This window comes from Cornus florida, unplaced genomic scaffold (genome assembly GCF_030987335.1).
Source record: "Cornus florida cultivar Cherokee Brave unplaced genomic scaffold, ASM3098733v1 CherokeeBrave_3.0.0_Hap2_Chr06, whole genome shotgun sequence".
Classification (NCBI taxonomy): Eukaryota; Viridiplantae; Streptophyta; class Magnoliopsida; order Cornales; family Cornaceae; genus Cornus; species Cornus florida.
This window is the reverse complement of record NW_026775576.1, coordinates 100,119,488-100,137,186: the sequence shown is the minus strand read 5'-3', so window position 1 is coordinate 100,137,186 and position 17,699 is coordinate 100,119,488. Positions and strand designations below refer to the sequence as shown.

Sequence of the window (17,699 nt, the reverse complement as noted above, 5' to 3'; positions counted from 1 at the left end):
TTTTAAACGGGATTAAATAAGTAGGAGACGAGACACAGTATTTTGCCATCCCTAACTATATACTAACTAAATTACTATCCTCGATTGGTATATTGAAAGATACATATACACATTTTGTACCGAAAATGAAAATTAAATCACAACTCTATTAAAATTAGGAATTAATGTATAGTTTAAGAAGGTGCCTCCCTATCTGATTTTAAGTTCCTATAGGAGTTGTATTTTGTAATTAGTATAAAATTCTTTTCCCTTTTTAGATTTGTTTTTCCTAAATTATTTTTAAATAGGGTAAATTGCACTAACACCCTCCACCCTATCAAATTTTAAGTTCCTATAGGAGTTGTATTTTGTAATTAGTATAAAATGTTTTCCCTTTTTAGATTTGTTTTTCCTAAATTATTTTTAAATAGGGTAAATTGCACTAACACCCTCCTCCACGTTTGGGTTAAAAACTAGGGGTGTTCAAAAAATCCAGTAAACCGAAAAACTGGACCGGACCGTACTAAATTGGGCAATTTGAGCTAGTTGTATAGCAGTTTGGTTTGGTCCTGGACCCAAAATTATGGAACTGTAATTTTTCGGTTCGGTCCTGATTTAGGGTCGTGCTGGACTGGACCAGCCCAGACCGAACTGTTACTATATTATATAATATATATATATATATATATATATATATATATATATATATATATAATGTATATCATATCCTAAACCTAAATGAAGTAAAATTCTCAAGTATCCCTTTCTTTATTTTGTTTTTTAAATTCTTTAAATTTCTTTTTTAAAAAGTCAAATTTACTTTTTCAAATATATCTCAATTTCCTTTCCTTTTAAATATATCTCAATTTTCTTTCCTTTCAAATATATCTCAATTTTATTTCCTTTTTTTAATCTTAAAATTCTTATTTTTTTGTTAGTTGATTTTTTTTTTTTTTTTTTTTTTTTTTTTTTTTTTTTTTCACTTTGCCCCCTCTAAATTAAAATAAAATAAAAAAGAAATCAATTGAAACCGACAAACCGAACCAAACCGAACCGGTTTTTCGCGGTTTGGTTTGGTTTGGTTCCTTTGACATTATAGTTCGGTCTGGTTTCAAAAATAGTAGAACCGTTATAAATAGTTTGGTCCCAAAATATTTCCAATCCGGTCCAAACCGGACTATGTGCAACTCTATTAAAAACAGTCATTTATAACTTAAGCACTTTTTAAACAATGATACTCCCCAGATATGGTAAAATGAATAAAGACACCCAACCATGATAAAATATACGTACTTACCCTTTGACTTCTGAATTAACCCATATGAATTATTAAATTACCTTTATAACCTCTTATTAATTGACCAAAATGGCCCTCAAGAATGAAAAAGCAAATATGATTTTATTGTGACATACTTTCTTTTTATTTTTTCTTTATTTTTGTAGAAGAAAAATGTAACATGTTGTGTAAGTAATGTTTTAGTAAACACTAAAAAATAAAAAAGATTAGCTTTGTGTGTGATTACTTAAAGGTGATATTTAATATTTGAATATTAAAAATGGTCTTTTAATATTTAATACAATACTACATAATAATAATAAAATATATATTTAAAAATTATAGTTCTTACTTTTTGAGATGGAAAGTCGGAATTTTGTCTTAGAAATTTGTTAAATCCCAATTAAAAATTCTTGTCATATGGTGTTGGGCGGCCACAATGATGGAGGTTTTTTTTTTTTTTTTTTTTTTTTTTTTTTTTTTTTTTGTGGACTAAAGGTCATTTTGGTTAAATGAAATAACTTATAAAGGTTAATATTGTACTTTAATGATTTAAATGTGTCAATTTAAAAATGAAAGGGTAATTACATACTCTTATAGTAGTTGAGAGTGTTGTTATTCAAGTTTTTATACTAAAGAATAATTAGATCACACCCATCTCTAAATTGCATCTGCCCATCTTTATACCAAACATCAGGTGTGTGAGTTACCCTTTTAAATAATTGAACCAATTTCTTTCCTCCCATTTTCCTTTTCTCATCTTTCCAAATTCCTGTCAAACTAATCTCTCTTTCCTTTCCCTCCATCATTCTTTTCCCCTTTCCTCCCAACCAAACAAAAACCAAAAAGTTTATTTGGGTCGCAGCTTGCAGAGAAATGACTGAATCTCCTCCTCAGAGCATATGAAAATGGAGGTCGATCGTGAAGCCGCTTCTGAAGGCAAGCTATTGTTTAGCATCATCATCTAAGGGTTTCAAATAGTGATCAATTTTACTGATTGAAGCCAATACCTCTTTTTTTTCTTGTTTATCTGTGTGTATTGATATAGGCCAAGAGAAGCAGAGAAAGGACATCGTGGTGATATTAGTGGGTGCACCTGGTAGTGGCAAATCCACATTCTGTGACCATGTCATGCGAGTTGCTACCCGACCCTGGGTTCGTGTCTGCCAGGTTGGGCTCTCTCTTTGTTTACGTACATATTCACGCACGCATACACATTTATGTATATATGTATCGGTATGTCACTTTTTGTAGGACTGCGTTTGTCTCTTTATCTCTGTGTATGATTTCTTTTTATATGTGAACACCACCTATTCGATAAAATGTTTAATTGAAAATGAAAATCAATGGATTTATTGTGAATGCGTAAGGTTTTGGGCATTATGGATACTTCCATAATGAATTTGTGGTGAATGCATAAGATTTTGGGCAATATTGATACTTTCATAATAGACACATGAATTTCCCTTTTTGTTTCCTTTTGTTTTTAAAGGGTAACCTCCAAGATGTTGAATAAAGTCTGGAGATTAGTTTTTGATGAAAAACTATGCCGAATGACTGAACTGAAACAAATTGGCTATTATCGGAATTTTTTCTTCAGTTTTATTTAATTGGTTTGAGTAGCATTTCTCTAAAAGATTTTGGTGCTTCTTATTAGACCTTTGTACCTTGACATTCCTCGGCCAAGTGTTAGATAGCTATTTTGCTAGGCTTCCCCTCATGTTGATCAGTAGCGGCTTATTTTCTTGATGTTGGGATTATCAATTGCATATCTGTGCCAGTGGGCTGCATGGGCAGTGGCTATAATGTTGGGGTGGTTATAATGTTTATGTGTCACCCAACAAGTGCTTGAATTGATAATGTTTGACCCCAATAATTAGGGGAAAAAAAAACCTCTGCTGAATTGAGTTATGTAACATATTTTGATTGTAACCTTGGTATTGAAAGGTCCGGACACAAATAAAGTTGTAATGTCAGATCTCCATGACTTGATTTTGTAGACTTTGAATGAAGTTGCACTGATTTTAGTGCTTTATGGTATTTCTTTGATGGGCTTTTCTTATCTGTGTTCAAATACTTCTAGCTTGTGTAAGTAAGATAAGTCTTGGTAATCATTTTATAAAGTATGACATACAGTCCAGAGAAAAATTCAAAGACCAAACAGTTGCATTTGGTACTTGTGAATATAGTGTACTCCCCATATTATTTTTTGGTCGGTTGAATCTCTTTGCTCCTCTTTCAGGACACTATTGGAAATGGTAAATCTGGAACAAAGACTCAGTGCCTGATGAGTGCAGCCAGTGCATTGAAAGATGGAAAAAGTGTATTTATAGACAGATGCAATCTAGACCAAGAACAGCGTGTAGACTTTGTGAAGCTTGGTGGACCGCTCGTAGATGTGCACGCTGTTGTGCTTGATCTTCCAGCCAAGCTCTGTATTTCTCGGTCTGTAAAGCGGACAGGTCATGAAGGAAACTTGCAAGGCGGAAAAGCTGCAGCAGTTGTGAACCGAATGCTCCAAAAGAAGGAATTGCCTAAGCTGAGTGAAGGATTCTCTAGGATCACATTTTGCCAGAATGTAAGTGATGTTCAAGTTGCCATCAGTACATACAGTGCACTTGGTCCATTGGATACCCTTCCATCTGGCTCTTTTGGCCAGAAGAACCAAAACGCCAAAATTCAACTTGGCATAATGAAGTTCCTAAAGAAAGTGGATGCCCCTGTTTATGCAGGATCTGGTGCAAATATCTCTCAGAATTCTACTGGTGATCAAATTGACAAGGATCCCTGCAATAGAGGACTGGAAATTGATTCTTCCTCATCAGTTAATGCTGGTAAGGATGTAATGGATTGTGAAGACCGAGCAGTGGCATCTGTTGTTGGTAGTGCTTCTTTGGACAATGTTCCCACTTTGGCATTTCCATCTATTTCAACTGCAGATTTCCAATTCAACCTTGAGAAGGCATCCGATATTATTGTTGAGAAAGTTGAGGAATTTGTGAATAGATTTGGAAATGTTAGACTTGTTTTGGTAGACTTGTCTCATGGATCAAAGATATTGTCTTTGGTTAGGGCCAAAGCTGTGCCAAAAAATATTGACTCCAGTAAGTTCCTCACTTTTGTGGGAGATATAACTCGACTATATTCAGAAGGAGGTTTGCGGTGCAATGTAATAGCTAATGCTGCTAACTGGTAAGCTTCCATAGGATACTTGTATATTAAAATCCTTCGTGAAGTGTTTATCTGTGTGATAAAAGTAAGAAACTCTCAACTCCTGACTCAAGAAGAAATGTTATTGATTAAATTCAAGTAACCGACAATTCCATCTTCTTCTTCTTCTTTGGAATTACATTAAAATTTTGGGATCACATTCAGTCAATCAGTAGTGATCATTATAAGCATCATATCTTAAAGGCTCGAACTTGCAATTGTCTTATGATGTTTAAGCAGGATGGCCTTCGTGAAAGCTGTATATAGGCTATTTGATCCTGCTGGTTTCTGAACCCATATAAGACTCTTCGTATCTGTGTTTAATCTTAGAAGTTTGTACGATATAATGTGAAAATCAATATTTTTTTAGTGATATAAATGTGAAAATTATGAGTTTTACTCCTTAGATATTATTTGGTTGATACTGAACTCGAGCATTTTTTTTTTTTGGTCGACGGTGGTGGTTTAGAGCCTCTTAGAGCACCCCATAATCCACCACCGGGCATATGCAATTCCCCGTCCCACATGCACCGCATGGGGGTAGCCCCAAAGGATTCAAACTTCCGTCCTCCAGGTAGTGAGGTCAAAGTCTTTGCCATTAGGCTATCCCCTTTGGTTGAACTAGAGTTATAATGCTATGCAAATTTTTTTGTCCAGAGGACGATTTTACCTTAGAATATGTCAGTCTATCAATGTTGAAAACATTAAAAACCTTCTGGTTAGTTAATTCCTTTTTCTGATTGTACTGTAGCGGAGGTTTATAATTTTTCCGGAATATTTATCTTGTTGGATGAATGTCAAATTAATTTACTCAATATGGAATATGTACAATCCTGGCTACATATTGACCCACTTAAGGAACACTTGAGAATGGAAACTATCTGCTTTGTTGTACTGTCACTGCTGGAGTGAAATATTAGACTGCATAAATTTGTATTTATATGTACAAGTCAGGAATATTAACTGAAGATAACTTTGTGCAGGCGACTAAAACCTGGAGGGGGAGGTGTGAATGCTGCTGTATTCAGTGCTGCAGGTCCAGCACTAGAGATTGCAACCAAGGAACAAGCTCAATCTCTTATCCCAGGAAAAGCTGTGGTTGTCCCTCTTCCTTCAACCTCTCCCTTATTTAGTCGGGAAGGGGTAACCCATGTCATACATGTTCTTGGACCAAACATGAACCCACAAAGACCAAATTGCCTCAGCAATGACTACATTAAGGGTTGCAAAGTTCTTCGCGAGGCTTACTCATCTTTGTTTGAAGGTTTTGCATCTATAGTGAGGAGCCAAGAAAAGTTATCCAAGAAAAGCACTGAGAAACTTGGTTCAAGGCTTTTAGAATCACAAGATAATTTTGAGATAAATCCTGTGAATCAATATCCAAACACTGATCAAAAGATGAAGAGAGAGGATTTCTCCGAATCTAGAAGGAACAAAAAGTACAAGGGATCTCAGGATGAACTTGCTACTGATTCTAAAGATGAAAAGAATAACCCATGCGAGGATAAGATTAATGGGAACACATCCAAGGCCTGGGGTTCTTGGGCTCAGTCTCTTTACCACGTTGCCATGCATCCTCAGAGGCATAAGAATGATGTGATAGAGGATTCTGAGGATGTTGTTGTACTGAATGACCTTTATCCAAAGGTAATAAACCCCCCTCTACCTATGTGTCTTACATCTTAAATTTTGAACTTAAGGGAAACTAAATCCCAATACACTTTGTAGGCACAAAGGCACCTTCTGGTTTTGGCACGATCTGAAGGTCTTGATAGTCTCGCAAATGTATGTAAAGAAGACCTTCAGTTATTGAGGACAATGCATGCTGTTGGCTTGAAGTGGGCTGAGAAGTTCTTCTGTGAGGATGAATCATTGGTCTTCCGCTTTGGATACCACTCAGTATGTGGTACCTATGCTCAAATTATTTGTTAATGTTATTTCTTTATTTTTTAATTTAATATTTATATATTGCTCTGATCGATCGTTTAAGATCCAAGTTACTAGAAACCACTGCTACCCTAGCAGTATTTCTCTTAGCATTAACATTCCGAAAAAAAAAAAAAAAAGAAAAAAAAAAAAGAGGAGGTACACTCACCATTCCAAATCAATAAATTTTAGAAATCCGTTCTCATGCCTCCCTACTTGGTGTTGTATTATAACTCTTAGAAATGGCTAGTTATAAATGAGGAGCTTGGTGGGAGCAATGTCACTCCACACTTCATATAGGCTTCCCAACCACTTGATAGAAAATTACAGAATCACCAAAAATACCCATTCCTACAGATTTCTCCAAATCTATATAATTATCTATAATAACATTGACTTGCATACAATGGCAATTTGCATGGGAAACCAGAAAAAGAAAAAATAATGCAGTGCAGGAAGGAGAACCATAGATAAATAGAGAAGAAAAAACACCACCATAAACATCAAGCATCATGTTTGATCTTCCTATACATTTTTTTAAATGATCCAATCGTTATTAATTTTTTTGAATTGCACTTCATTGTAAATTTCACGGTTCCTGAAAACAAACAAGAACAATTTAGAATGTTACCTTGACAGAGGCTTATCGTCCCAAATATACAAAGATCCAGTTTTACCAATACAGTATGTTGAGTTGAGGACATAATATTACATTAAAGGCTATCAAGTCTTTTCGTACAAACTTAATCCATGTTCTTCTGGGACTTCTTCTCTATGGTACCAACTGTAAACATATCACTGTTTACTGAGTCCAGCTTTTGGCTGTTGACCAAAACCAAATTTTGTCAGCTGATCTCAGCGGTAGCTGGGGCTTTTCCCACAGAAATTGTCCTTACTATTACACTGTTGTGGAGCCCCTAATTCAATTCAAAGGTTATTCATACCTTGTCAAGTGAATTCAAAGTTGATGTTCTATTCATCCTGTTCCTGTTATCACTGATTTGATCCATATCTTAGTCTGAACCTTAGTTTCACAAAATGAAACCTGGTCAGCTAACTCTTATCATTTAGCCCTTAGTACCATCTTTAGCTCTAACACACTCATTTCTAAGTCTCTGTGTCTTTGTCTATGAAACGAATCATGTAATGAGCCCTACAAATCTTAATCCTTTTACATAAACTGTCTTAAGCTCAAACAAGAGAGTGGTTGCATTACTGCTAGACCCCAATACTTCAGAAATTTCTAGTATGGAAATTTTATTACCATCTCAAAGCAAGGTTATAAGATTGCTTTCCTCTTAAGCTTGTGGAATTGTGTTACTTCTTACAGGTCCCTTCAATGCGGCAACTGCACCTTCATGTTATTAGTCAGGACTTCAATTCAAAACATCTGAAGAATAAGAAGCACTGGAACTCGTTCAATTCTGCCTTCTTCCGTGATTCAGTGGATGTAATTGAAGAAATCAGTAAACGTGGCAAAGTGACTCTAAAAGATGATGATAGCCTATTGTCAATGGAGTTGCGTTGCCACCGATGCAGAAGTGCACACCCTAACATACCACGTCTCAAATCACATATTAGCAACTGCCAGGCTCCCTTCCCTGCTTTTCTACTTCAAAATGGTCGTCTGGTGCATGCAGCAAGTAAAGATGGCACTGATCTGTAGGTATTTACAGCTTATCTTCAAGATTTTGTGCTGCTGTATATAATTTTGAGTCATGCTCATTGTTAGTGAACCCTTGTATGTTATCAATCATGTAATACAGTTTCTGCCCTTGATCATGAATCATGAGTTTGTGCTAAAGAATGAATTAGGTGGACATGTTTTGATGCATATCTATTAAGTAAAACTTTTTTCCAAATTGCAATATTTCTTTCTGGAAGTGATTCCCATGTGGACAATGGAATCCAAGGGATTGGATTACTATTAAGTATCTCAAGTGGGAAGTGATATGCATATTAAATGACTTGTGGCTTTTACCGTGAATCTTCAATTTGAAAGGTGAATTAAGTTTTTTTTTTTCCTGGACTTACAATGATGATGGGTTTTGCTTGTGAGGAGCGATGTGTAAATAAGCGCATTTTCCTTGATTATAAAAAATAATTGCTTTCTATTGGTAGGATATTATCCAATAATTATCAACAAGTCAGTGATCTAGTGGTCTAGCGGTATCAGGCTCTTACTTTTAAAAAAAAAACATACTACATATTATCTAATAATTTTTGTTGTTTTTGTTGACTCAGGAACTAGAATGTAGAATATACTTTTTTTTTTTTTTTTTTTTTGAAAGTTAATGTAGAATATACTTTCCTAGTTACAACATGTCAAGTTAATTTCTCAGGTGGATGTTACCTTTGAATTTGCAACTTTCAAAGGTAACATCCAATGTTTGCCATAAGGTCAACATGCATTATCATTTCATATACACGGACATGTGCTCAAAGAAATCTGTTTCGAGTGGATGGAGAGAGAACCAAAGGAGGGTCCCTCTCCTACACAAACTTCAGAAACTAGGTTAAAGTAACTGTCATTTTCATGACTCTCCTTCACACAATTTGAGCGAGCTTCTTTTTCATGACTGATATTTATGCTCTCTCTCCCACACATCCACCGGAATGTTAGATGGAAAGTAAGAGGGACTAGTGATAGAGAGTAATCAGCGATGCTACTCTAAGTTACACCCCCTGGATATGATTTAAGCTATAGGATCTCATTTCAAACATTTATGTAAAAATAAACTACTCTAGCGAAAAGTTCTTAGATATGTTTTAAGCTATATAGGACCTAATTTCAAACATATGTGAAAATATTTATAAGTCTGTGTGTTTAAGTCGGTGTACCTTCAGATATGTTCGAAATGGAATAACCAGATTTTTCAAACCTATTTGTTAGGGCATTTATTAAACTCAACCACAAATCAGTCATCCTCATGAATTATTGTGTCAACAGGCGTGATTATTGAGGATGTGCTTCCCTCAGCCATTCTTTTTTCTTTTATTTTTTTAAGACAGCAAAATAAACAACCGACAACTAGAGAACAGGATGTAGAATATACTTTCCTAGTTACAGCATGCCAAGTTTATTTATGTTCAGTGTATACGCCATGTGCTGAAAGAAGATAGGAGACACTCCAAAAAAAAAAAATTCCCGGATGTTTACCTTTTGCAACTTTGAAAGATAACTATCAAATTTGTATGCGGAAGCAAATTTTATGGTGGTATCTATTTTTTGCCATAAGGTCTATGTATCATCATTTCATTTACATGGACCTTTCGGTCTCATGTAATTGCTCAAAGAAATCTGTGTCGAGTGGATGGAGAAAACCTTCACTGTTAATCTTTTTTGGGATGAGCTTTGCTAGCTACCAGTCTATCGCCTATTTTGATTAACTAGAATCAGCCCACAGTCGCTATCGCCTATTTTGATTAATTAGAATAAGCCCACATAAGCATGCGCACATGAAGCTATATATATATATATTTTAATTCTCTTATTTTAAGAGACACACTTGAAAAAGGAGTATTGATTTCCTGAACTGATTATTGCATATATATATATATATATATATATATATATATATATATTTTTGCATCATCACCAAACTCAGTCCATAGAATTTTTATTTTTATTTTTCTCATCTCCAAATTCAGTCTAATAGAATATATATATATTTATTTTCCTCATTATTACCAAACTCAGCCCAATATAATTTATTTATTTATTTATTTTTGTCAAATCATCACCAAACCCAGCATTTTTTTTTTTTTCCCCTCATCATCTCCAGGCTCAGTGACTTCCTCTCTTTCTGTGTCTCTTAAAATAAGAGAATTTAAGAAAAAAAAAAAATAATAAAAAAACGCCCCATGTGAGCATGCTTCCGTGATTTGATTCTAGCTATTTTATTTTTTGGTGTGTGACTGTTGCTGGCAAAGCTCTTTTGAAATTATTAGACCAAAGGAGGGTCCCTCTCCTACCCAAACTTCAGAAACTATGCTAAAATAGCCGTCATTTTCATGCCTCTCCTTCACACAATTTGAGCTGCACTTTTATGCCTGATAATTATGCTCTCCGAACACATCCACGAGAATGTTAGATGGAAAGAGTAAAGCAAAAGAGTTACTAAACACAGTGATTGGCAATGCTACTCTATGTTACACCCCTGAGATATGTTTTAAGCTATAGGATCTCGTTTCAAACATATGTAAAAATAAATAGGCCGTGTGTTTAAGTCTACCTTTAGATATGTTTGAAATGGAATAAGCAGATTTCTCAAACCTATTTGTTAGGGCATTTATGAAACTCAACCACAAATCAGTCGTCCTCATGAATTATTCTCTCAACAGGTGTGACCATTGAGGATGTGCTTCCATCCGCCATTCTTTTTTCTTTTCTTTTTTTTTTTTTTAAGACGGCAAAAGAAACAACTGACAACTAGAGAAATAGGGCTCGCTTCACATACCAAAGCCTCCTCCATCCGCCATTTTTTTTTTTTTTATTTGGGAAGATAAAAGCATTTTGTAAAGTATAACCATCAATACTAAGAGGCAGGGGAAAAAAATAATAGTACTCCGCAGTGCAAAAGCCAAAGAAAATGAAGCAAAAAATCAGTAGATATTAAAAGACACAAAATATTCACGTGGTCCAGTAATACTCGGGCAGAAAACGAAAATCACGCAAAAGGACTTCAAGGAAACAAAACTACAAGCATGTTGACGAAGGAAGCATAAAATGTGGTGTTCTATTCATCAGTAACCGTTTCTCCGCATAATCTAAATAATTTACTGAGGGTTAGGTGGGCGGCTATTAGCAGCAGAGACCCTGGAGCCCCATTCAAGCAGCTCTTTGCTTGTATCATCCTTGTGAACAATCACTTCTATGAAGCAAAAGCAATCTTTTTTCGCGCCTGTTGCTGTCTCAATTGCTTCAATGAGCTCCTCCTCATAACGAACCTGCAATGTTTAAGATTCAAAAAGTGGGTTTCACGATCAGCAATCGTCCCATTTGGATTTTATGCATTACAGCCAACACAATGTGCTTCATGACTCACCTTAGTTGTCCAGCATTTGCCTTCACCATTGTGAATTGCATCAACCAACCCGGTGTAGTTCCAGTTTTTGATCACGTTGTAAGGCCCATCATGGATCTCAACTTCTATGGTGTACCCACCATTGTTTATCAGGAAGATGATGGTCTTCTGTCCACATCGCAGCATCGTTGACACATCTTGTGCGGTCACCTGCCAAGCATTCACCAATTAGGGCATAAATGCATTCATAAATGTAGGGAATTTAGAAAGTGGTGGGCAATTTGTGATTTAGCATTCACCCACTGGTATAACCTCTCCTCCCTCAAAAGGGGAGGTGAGGGGTTCGAGCCGATAGTGGACAATTTGTGAAATGTGTGTGAGTACTTACCTAACCAAAAAGAACACACACATATATAGGAGATTTAAGAATGTGGAACTGCCATTTGTGTTGCCCATTCAACTTATTAACGAGCAAAGGGAGTTATTATGGTTGCAGAGGATATTTATGAACAAATGAAGGGGCAAAAGTATAGGAATCAACGTGTGGAGTAAAAACAGCACTACCCATCAACAAAAAATTGAGAATTGTTACAGCAAATTTGAGAAAATTCCAGAAAATTTGAGGACTTGAAAGGATTAAAAATTAATTTGAAAGGAAAAGGCAAAATATGACTTGCTAAGCTTAAGGTCTGTACTTAAAGAATACAAGAAGTATGGATAAGTCATTCGATGGGTTTTAGATGATCAGAAAGCTTATAGCACATATTTAAATAGGAAGAATCCTATGATAGCATAAGATTCCAAAGCTAAATTGTGAACACTAGAGATTTTGCAGCTAAATAAGAAACATGTATATATATACCTGGAAACTACCGTCACCAATGCAAGCAATCACTCGCTTATTAGATGCAGCCTGAGCATAACCAAGAGTGGCACCAACTGACCAACCAATTGACCCGTATTGCATCTGAAATTCATACCTGCATATGCAATTTCACAATCCCTGTGAACATCATAATGTGCAACAGGAAACTAACTATCAAATACTATACACACTCTCCATCACTTACCCACATCCCTGTGGCAGTTTCAGCTTCTGGCAGTTGAACCATGAATCCCCTGTCTCGGCAATCACAGCTGTGTCACCAGACAGCATGTTCTGTATATGTTGGAACAGAACATTCACCCTCAAGGGTTCTTTAGGCTCACACTTCAGAGGATGTCCCTCGGGAACGTAGATCCTGTGATAATTTTCGTAAGCAGTAGTGTTCTTCTTCAGCCTCTTCGCGAGTGCACTCAAGAAATCCTTCATCAAAATACACCCAAATGAAGGCCCATTTCCGACTGTAACACGATCGGGCTGCACTATGATTGCCTTCTCCTTTTTTAGAAGCAAGGAGTATCCAACAGAGCTGTAGTCATTAAATATGGGGCCAGCAAACAAGTAAGCATCAGCGGACTCCACAATTTCAGCACAAAAGGCCGTGCTCACCGCCCCCCAGTAAGTCCCTATGAAATGGGGATGGTGCTCCGGCACTAACCCTTTCGCTGATGGCATTGCCGCCAACGCATAACCTGAAGCATCAGCTAATTCAACAAAGGCCTCGCATGCCTGTGCAACCCGCAGTTTAGGCCCACCCACTATCACTGGCTTCACTGCCTTGTTCAAGAACTCTGCTGCTGCCTCCACTGCTACTTCCAAACCGATCTGATTACTCACTCTGTATCATAAAATTTACAATCACTACAATTTGGATCACTACCCACATTCATAATCTAAAACCAAAATAACAGCTATTCTATATGCAATCCATCGAATTACCCACTCAGTATCACAAAAATCACGGTAACTATAAATTGAATATAACTGTAGTTATATAGGCAACTCATTTGATTACTCATTCTGAATAGCAAAAATCACAATTACTACAAATTGAAACTCTAGCCATAATTCATAATCAAAGAGTTGTATTTAATAGTATAGAATATATATATATATATATATATATATATATATAGAATTGCAAGAATATCAAGGTTACCTGGGTGAGAGAGAGAATGGAACTGGCTCACGGCTAAAGGTAGGATGTGGAATCGCCGGCAAGTTACAGCTTATGCTGATATAAACAGGCTTGCTTTCTTTCAACGAAGTGGAAATCGCAGTATCGATCAGTTCATGTGCATCTTCCAAGTTATTCACAACAGCCTAAAATAAACAAATCGCTAAGTATTCGCTAAAACCCAAAAACAAATAAATACATATATGCCTAAAATCAACAAATCCCTAAGCATTCACTACAACCCAGAAACACACACACATATAGAAACACAGAGAGAAACACAAGTGATTATACTAACTTGGAAGCAAGTAACAGTTTGGAAGCATCGAAGCTCTTGGCTAAAATCGGGCACTCCGATAGTGTGGTGAAGAATTCTGTTGGTACCGTAATCATTGGAATTGGGTCCACCGACAATACAAATGAGGGGTAGATTCTCACTGTAAGCTCCGGCGATAGCGTTGAGAACGCTGAGGCCACCGACGGTGAAGGTGACAACGCAGGCGCCGACGCCGCGAGACCGGGCGTATCCGTCGGCAGCGTAGCCGGCGTTGAGCTCGTTGCAACAGCCGATGAGGTTGAGACCTGGCTCGGCGATGAGATGGTCAAGGAGAGTGAGGTTGAAGTCGCCGGGGACGGAGAAGACATCGGTCACGCCGACCTGGACAAGTCGGCGCGCAAGGTGGCGACCCAGTGTAGCATCGGTGGGCCCGACGACGGCGGTGGAGGCGTGCAGGATACTGGAAACGACACCGTTGTCCGGTAGGACGCCCATGTCGTTGCATGCTGGCTTGCACGAGTCCAATGCACCGATCTTAGTATCCATTGCCGATGAGTGAAATCAAAGGGGTAGAAGTAGAGAGAGAAAGTTGGGAGAGGGAATTTAAGACTGAATGGACTTTGTTTTGTGACTGTGAGTGGGGAGAGAGGAAAGAAAATGGTGGGAATTTATAAAGATTTGGGGGAAGAGTGGAGAAGAAACAAGGGGCGGTTTTGTTTTGGGGACTCGATGATGGAAAGCGGTGGATTCGTGATCTGTCCCTCTATATATGATTATATATATACAATTATACATATATTTAAGAATATATATACGTTACAATGTATATATACCACTCTATTTAGCACATTTTTGGGAGATTAGCCAGCGAAGAGTCTAGAAAATGTCGTGCAAGTAATGTGTACTGTATAAGTGTATGATTTGTATTGTATCGTTTGATGGTAAAGGGAATGGCCAAAAACCAACGACCAAATAGTTGACCAATCATTAGCAGGGTAGTAGACATCAAAGGCAATTTCAATTTTACTTTTGTATGTTTGGATGCGGGCAGTACCTAGGTGCTGCGATGCAGCCGACGGTTCACAATATGTAGCAAGTGCCATGAAGCATCTTATGTGGTCATGCAAAGAGTGATCAACATTTAAGATCCTTATATTGGATGGTTCAATTAAGATCCTTATATTGGATGGTTCAATACGTATGTGTCATGAAGCATCAAAGGATGATGAATATCCAAAAACTTTGCATCGGATGGTTCACAATTTTTATATACGTATATGATTATACATATATAATATCATACATTATTTTATACGCACATGAAAAATTGAAAATGATGTTCAACCATAAATACCCTTTCAAGATAGGACGAAGCAAAGAGGCTACCAATTTTGTTTTGAAATTTGTTTCTTAATAATTTTACTATAGAGTTTAAAAAACTTACTTGTAAATTTGTAATCCCTCAAAAATTCACTACCACCCTTTTATTGTTACTTTAGAATGTTCAAATCTAGTGAAAGAAAAATTATTTTTGGTTATAGTGGTAGTCCTTACAACAACTTATCAATACAATATTCAAATATTTTTATAGTCCAAAAAAAATTATCATATTTTTCTTGTTGGTCTGTTCCAAAATAGTTATCCACTCTCCTTATTCAAATAATATATTTTACATCTTTCCATATATGTTCTTGTAGTTTAAAATTTCAAATTTGAATATAAGGACAAATTAGTAACTTTTCAAGGAAAGAATGTATGTCTCACATGTTTTCTTAAAAATTCCTACTCCCCAAAATGACATCTAAATTAAGACCGAAGGAGTATATAACACCTATAATCTATATGAATTTAAGACAGAAAAAAAATTATTTTTCCTTTTGGCCTTTTTGTAATAGTTTCTTCATGTTAATTATTTAAGAAGTTCATTCTAATTTTTTAGGTTATAAGTTTATCATTCTTTAGATTATATTAAAAATAGTAAAAAAATCTATGATATATATGGGAGTGCTCTCACTAAATTTGTGCACTTCTATCATTGAGCTACAAGGTTATGAAGATTATCCTCTCAATTTAACAGTTACAGTGATTCAAAATGATAGACATGTTGACAATAATCTATATTTAAATTTATATATTTTTAAATATATATATATATATATATATATATATATATTATAAATTTTTATTTTTTAAATATTTTTATTTATATAGCACTTTGCCCCCAATCAATTATTTCTGGCTCCGCCCTATTTCAATTGAAATAAAGTTATTTTCTTTTTTATTATTAATTTTTAATATTGATTTTGTTATTTTTCTTATCATTTAGTGGTAATTTACTCGTAAAATCTTTCAAATGGTGGCAATGTCACAAGTTTTGATACGATTATCAAGAGAATATTTGCATGATCAATAGAAATAATATAAATACGAGCTGTGTATGTATAGACCGACACAATATTTTATTTTACCACTCTTATAATTGGCTAAATCGAATCATTTATTTTAACAATAAGAATAACATGTTTTCCTGACCTACCCTAGATAAAACATTCGTTGAGTGATGAATAAGCAGCCTTTGGACACAGTGGAAAAAACGAAAGAGCATAAAATATTCACAGGCTGGTAAAACAGGAGGTCAAATGCTAGGAGACAATGGTCACACACATGGATCTTATTATTTAAAAAGTAAAATACAATGAATACTACATGCCAAACAAGTCAATCGTGGCCAGTGGCCTATTCAGGTCTCACTTGGCTGTAACCTGATTTTTAAACTTATGTTGTTTCAAGTTCCGCAGAAAATGGATTCCATTTCCACTGCCGAAAACTACGCGGCAACGATCGACGTCGTTTTTAGTGAAAACCACTGGTAAATTATTTACATTTCACTAATCCACTGGTTTTACAAAACTGTATAAGAATCCCTGGTAGATCACATCACGAGATTCACGGACATGTGGGTCCCACAAGCTGTGTGGTCAACCTAGGCCCGTTGATCGTTGACACGTAATGATCATTAAGTGGCGTGGACAAATGCGACGATAATTAGTGGCAGGGACAGGTTGGACGCGGTTAGTAAACATATGGTGTTCCGTAGACCACGATAGATTTTGTGGTCTGTTCGGTTGAAGGTGCGAGATTGGCGGATAAAATCAGACCCAGTGAAAGTAGAAAACCAAGGAGAGTGCGTTGTGGATATTACACCCTATGTGTTCACACCATCCGATTTTCCAAACGAACTTGCTATACAACGATAACACGTGTCTTTTCTTATCCCCAATTCTTATGCTTTTCAAGGGATTATTTTAGATCGCAGAAATATCCCATTCTTGAGATTCAAGAAATTTACTTTTGATCATAAAATACATGTGACGATCACTTTGAATTTCACATTTACATAGGATCAATTGCAAACACGGTTAAATTATACACAGAGATATTTCGCATAAACAGTTCATTTGAAGTACACAAACCCCGTAAAAAAAAAAGTGTTGAGAGTGATATAATTTGAGCAATTCTAACTCGAAATTTAATAGAATTTCAGTTAGATTTTTACAAACTTAAACAATTATTTTTATAATTAGGGTTTGAATTTGAATTGAGGGGTCTAACCCAAGCCCAACCCAAATTCTAATACTATTTATATATATATATTTTTTATTTTAAGTATATTATATATAATATTCATTTTATAGTCGACTTTTTTTTTTTTAACTTCCTTTTTTTTTAAAATAATTAATTTTCTAAGAATTTATTTATAAGTCTTTTAAAAATTGTAAATTTTAATATATTTTTAAGTTAAAAACATAATAAATTTTCATTGTTAATTTTTTAATCTGAAATCTCAATCTGAGTTATAAACTCGAATTTAAAAATTCAAAAATAAATCAGGCTCATATTAAATAATCAAGATTGAAGATCGCGATCGCACCCGTGAAAATCAA

The 17,699-nt window shown here is 35.6% G+C and overlaps 2 protein-coding genes across 3 annotated transcripts; one reads left to right on the top strand and one right to left on the bottom strand.

Annotated features, from left to right (window-relative positions):
- Positions 1–1,928: 1,928 nt before the first annotated feature.
- On the top strand, positions 1,929–8,177 carry LOC132313326 (transcription factor bHLH140). Of its 2 annotated transcripts, none has more exons than XM_059812042.1 (6): positions 1,929–2,194; positions 2,304–2,425; positions 3,498–4,447; positions 5,449–6,112; positions 6,194–6,371; positions 7,722–7,890. In XM_059812042.1, the coding sequence occupies exons 1-6, from the start codon at positions 2,158–2,160 to the stop codon at positions 7,757–7,759; spliced, it is 1,989 nt and encodes a 662-aa protein (XP_059668025.1). In that variant the 5' UTR covers positions 1,929–2,157; the 3' UTR covers positions 7,760–7,890. The 2 variants fall into 2 exon arrangements, with proteins under 2 accessions (XP_059668025.1, XP_059668024.1); XM_059812041.1 differs by having other exon boundaries at positions 1,934–2,194; positions 6,194–6,364; positions 7,722–8,177.
- Positions 8,178–10,984: 2,807 nt separating this feature from the next.
- Positions 10,985–14,542, bottom strand: LOC132313327 (pyruvate decarboxylase 1). Its single transcript, XM_059812043.1, has 6 exons — positions 13,777–14,542; positions 13,461–13,624; positions 12,489–13,139; positions 12,281–12,398; positions 11,440–11,628; positions 10,985–11,341 (listed from the first exon to the last, which is right to left on the bottom strand). Exons 1-6 carry the CDS (start codon positions 14,299–14,301, stop codon positions 11,171–11,173), a joined length of 1,818 nt encoding a protein of 605 aa, XP_059668026.1. The 5' UTR covers positions 14,302–14,542; the 3' UTR covers positions 10,985–11,170.
- Positions 14,543–17,699: the final 3,157 nt, after the last annotated feature.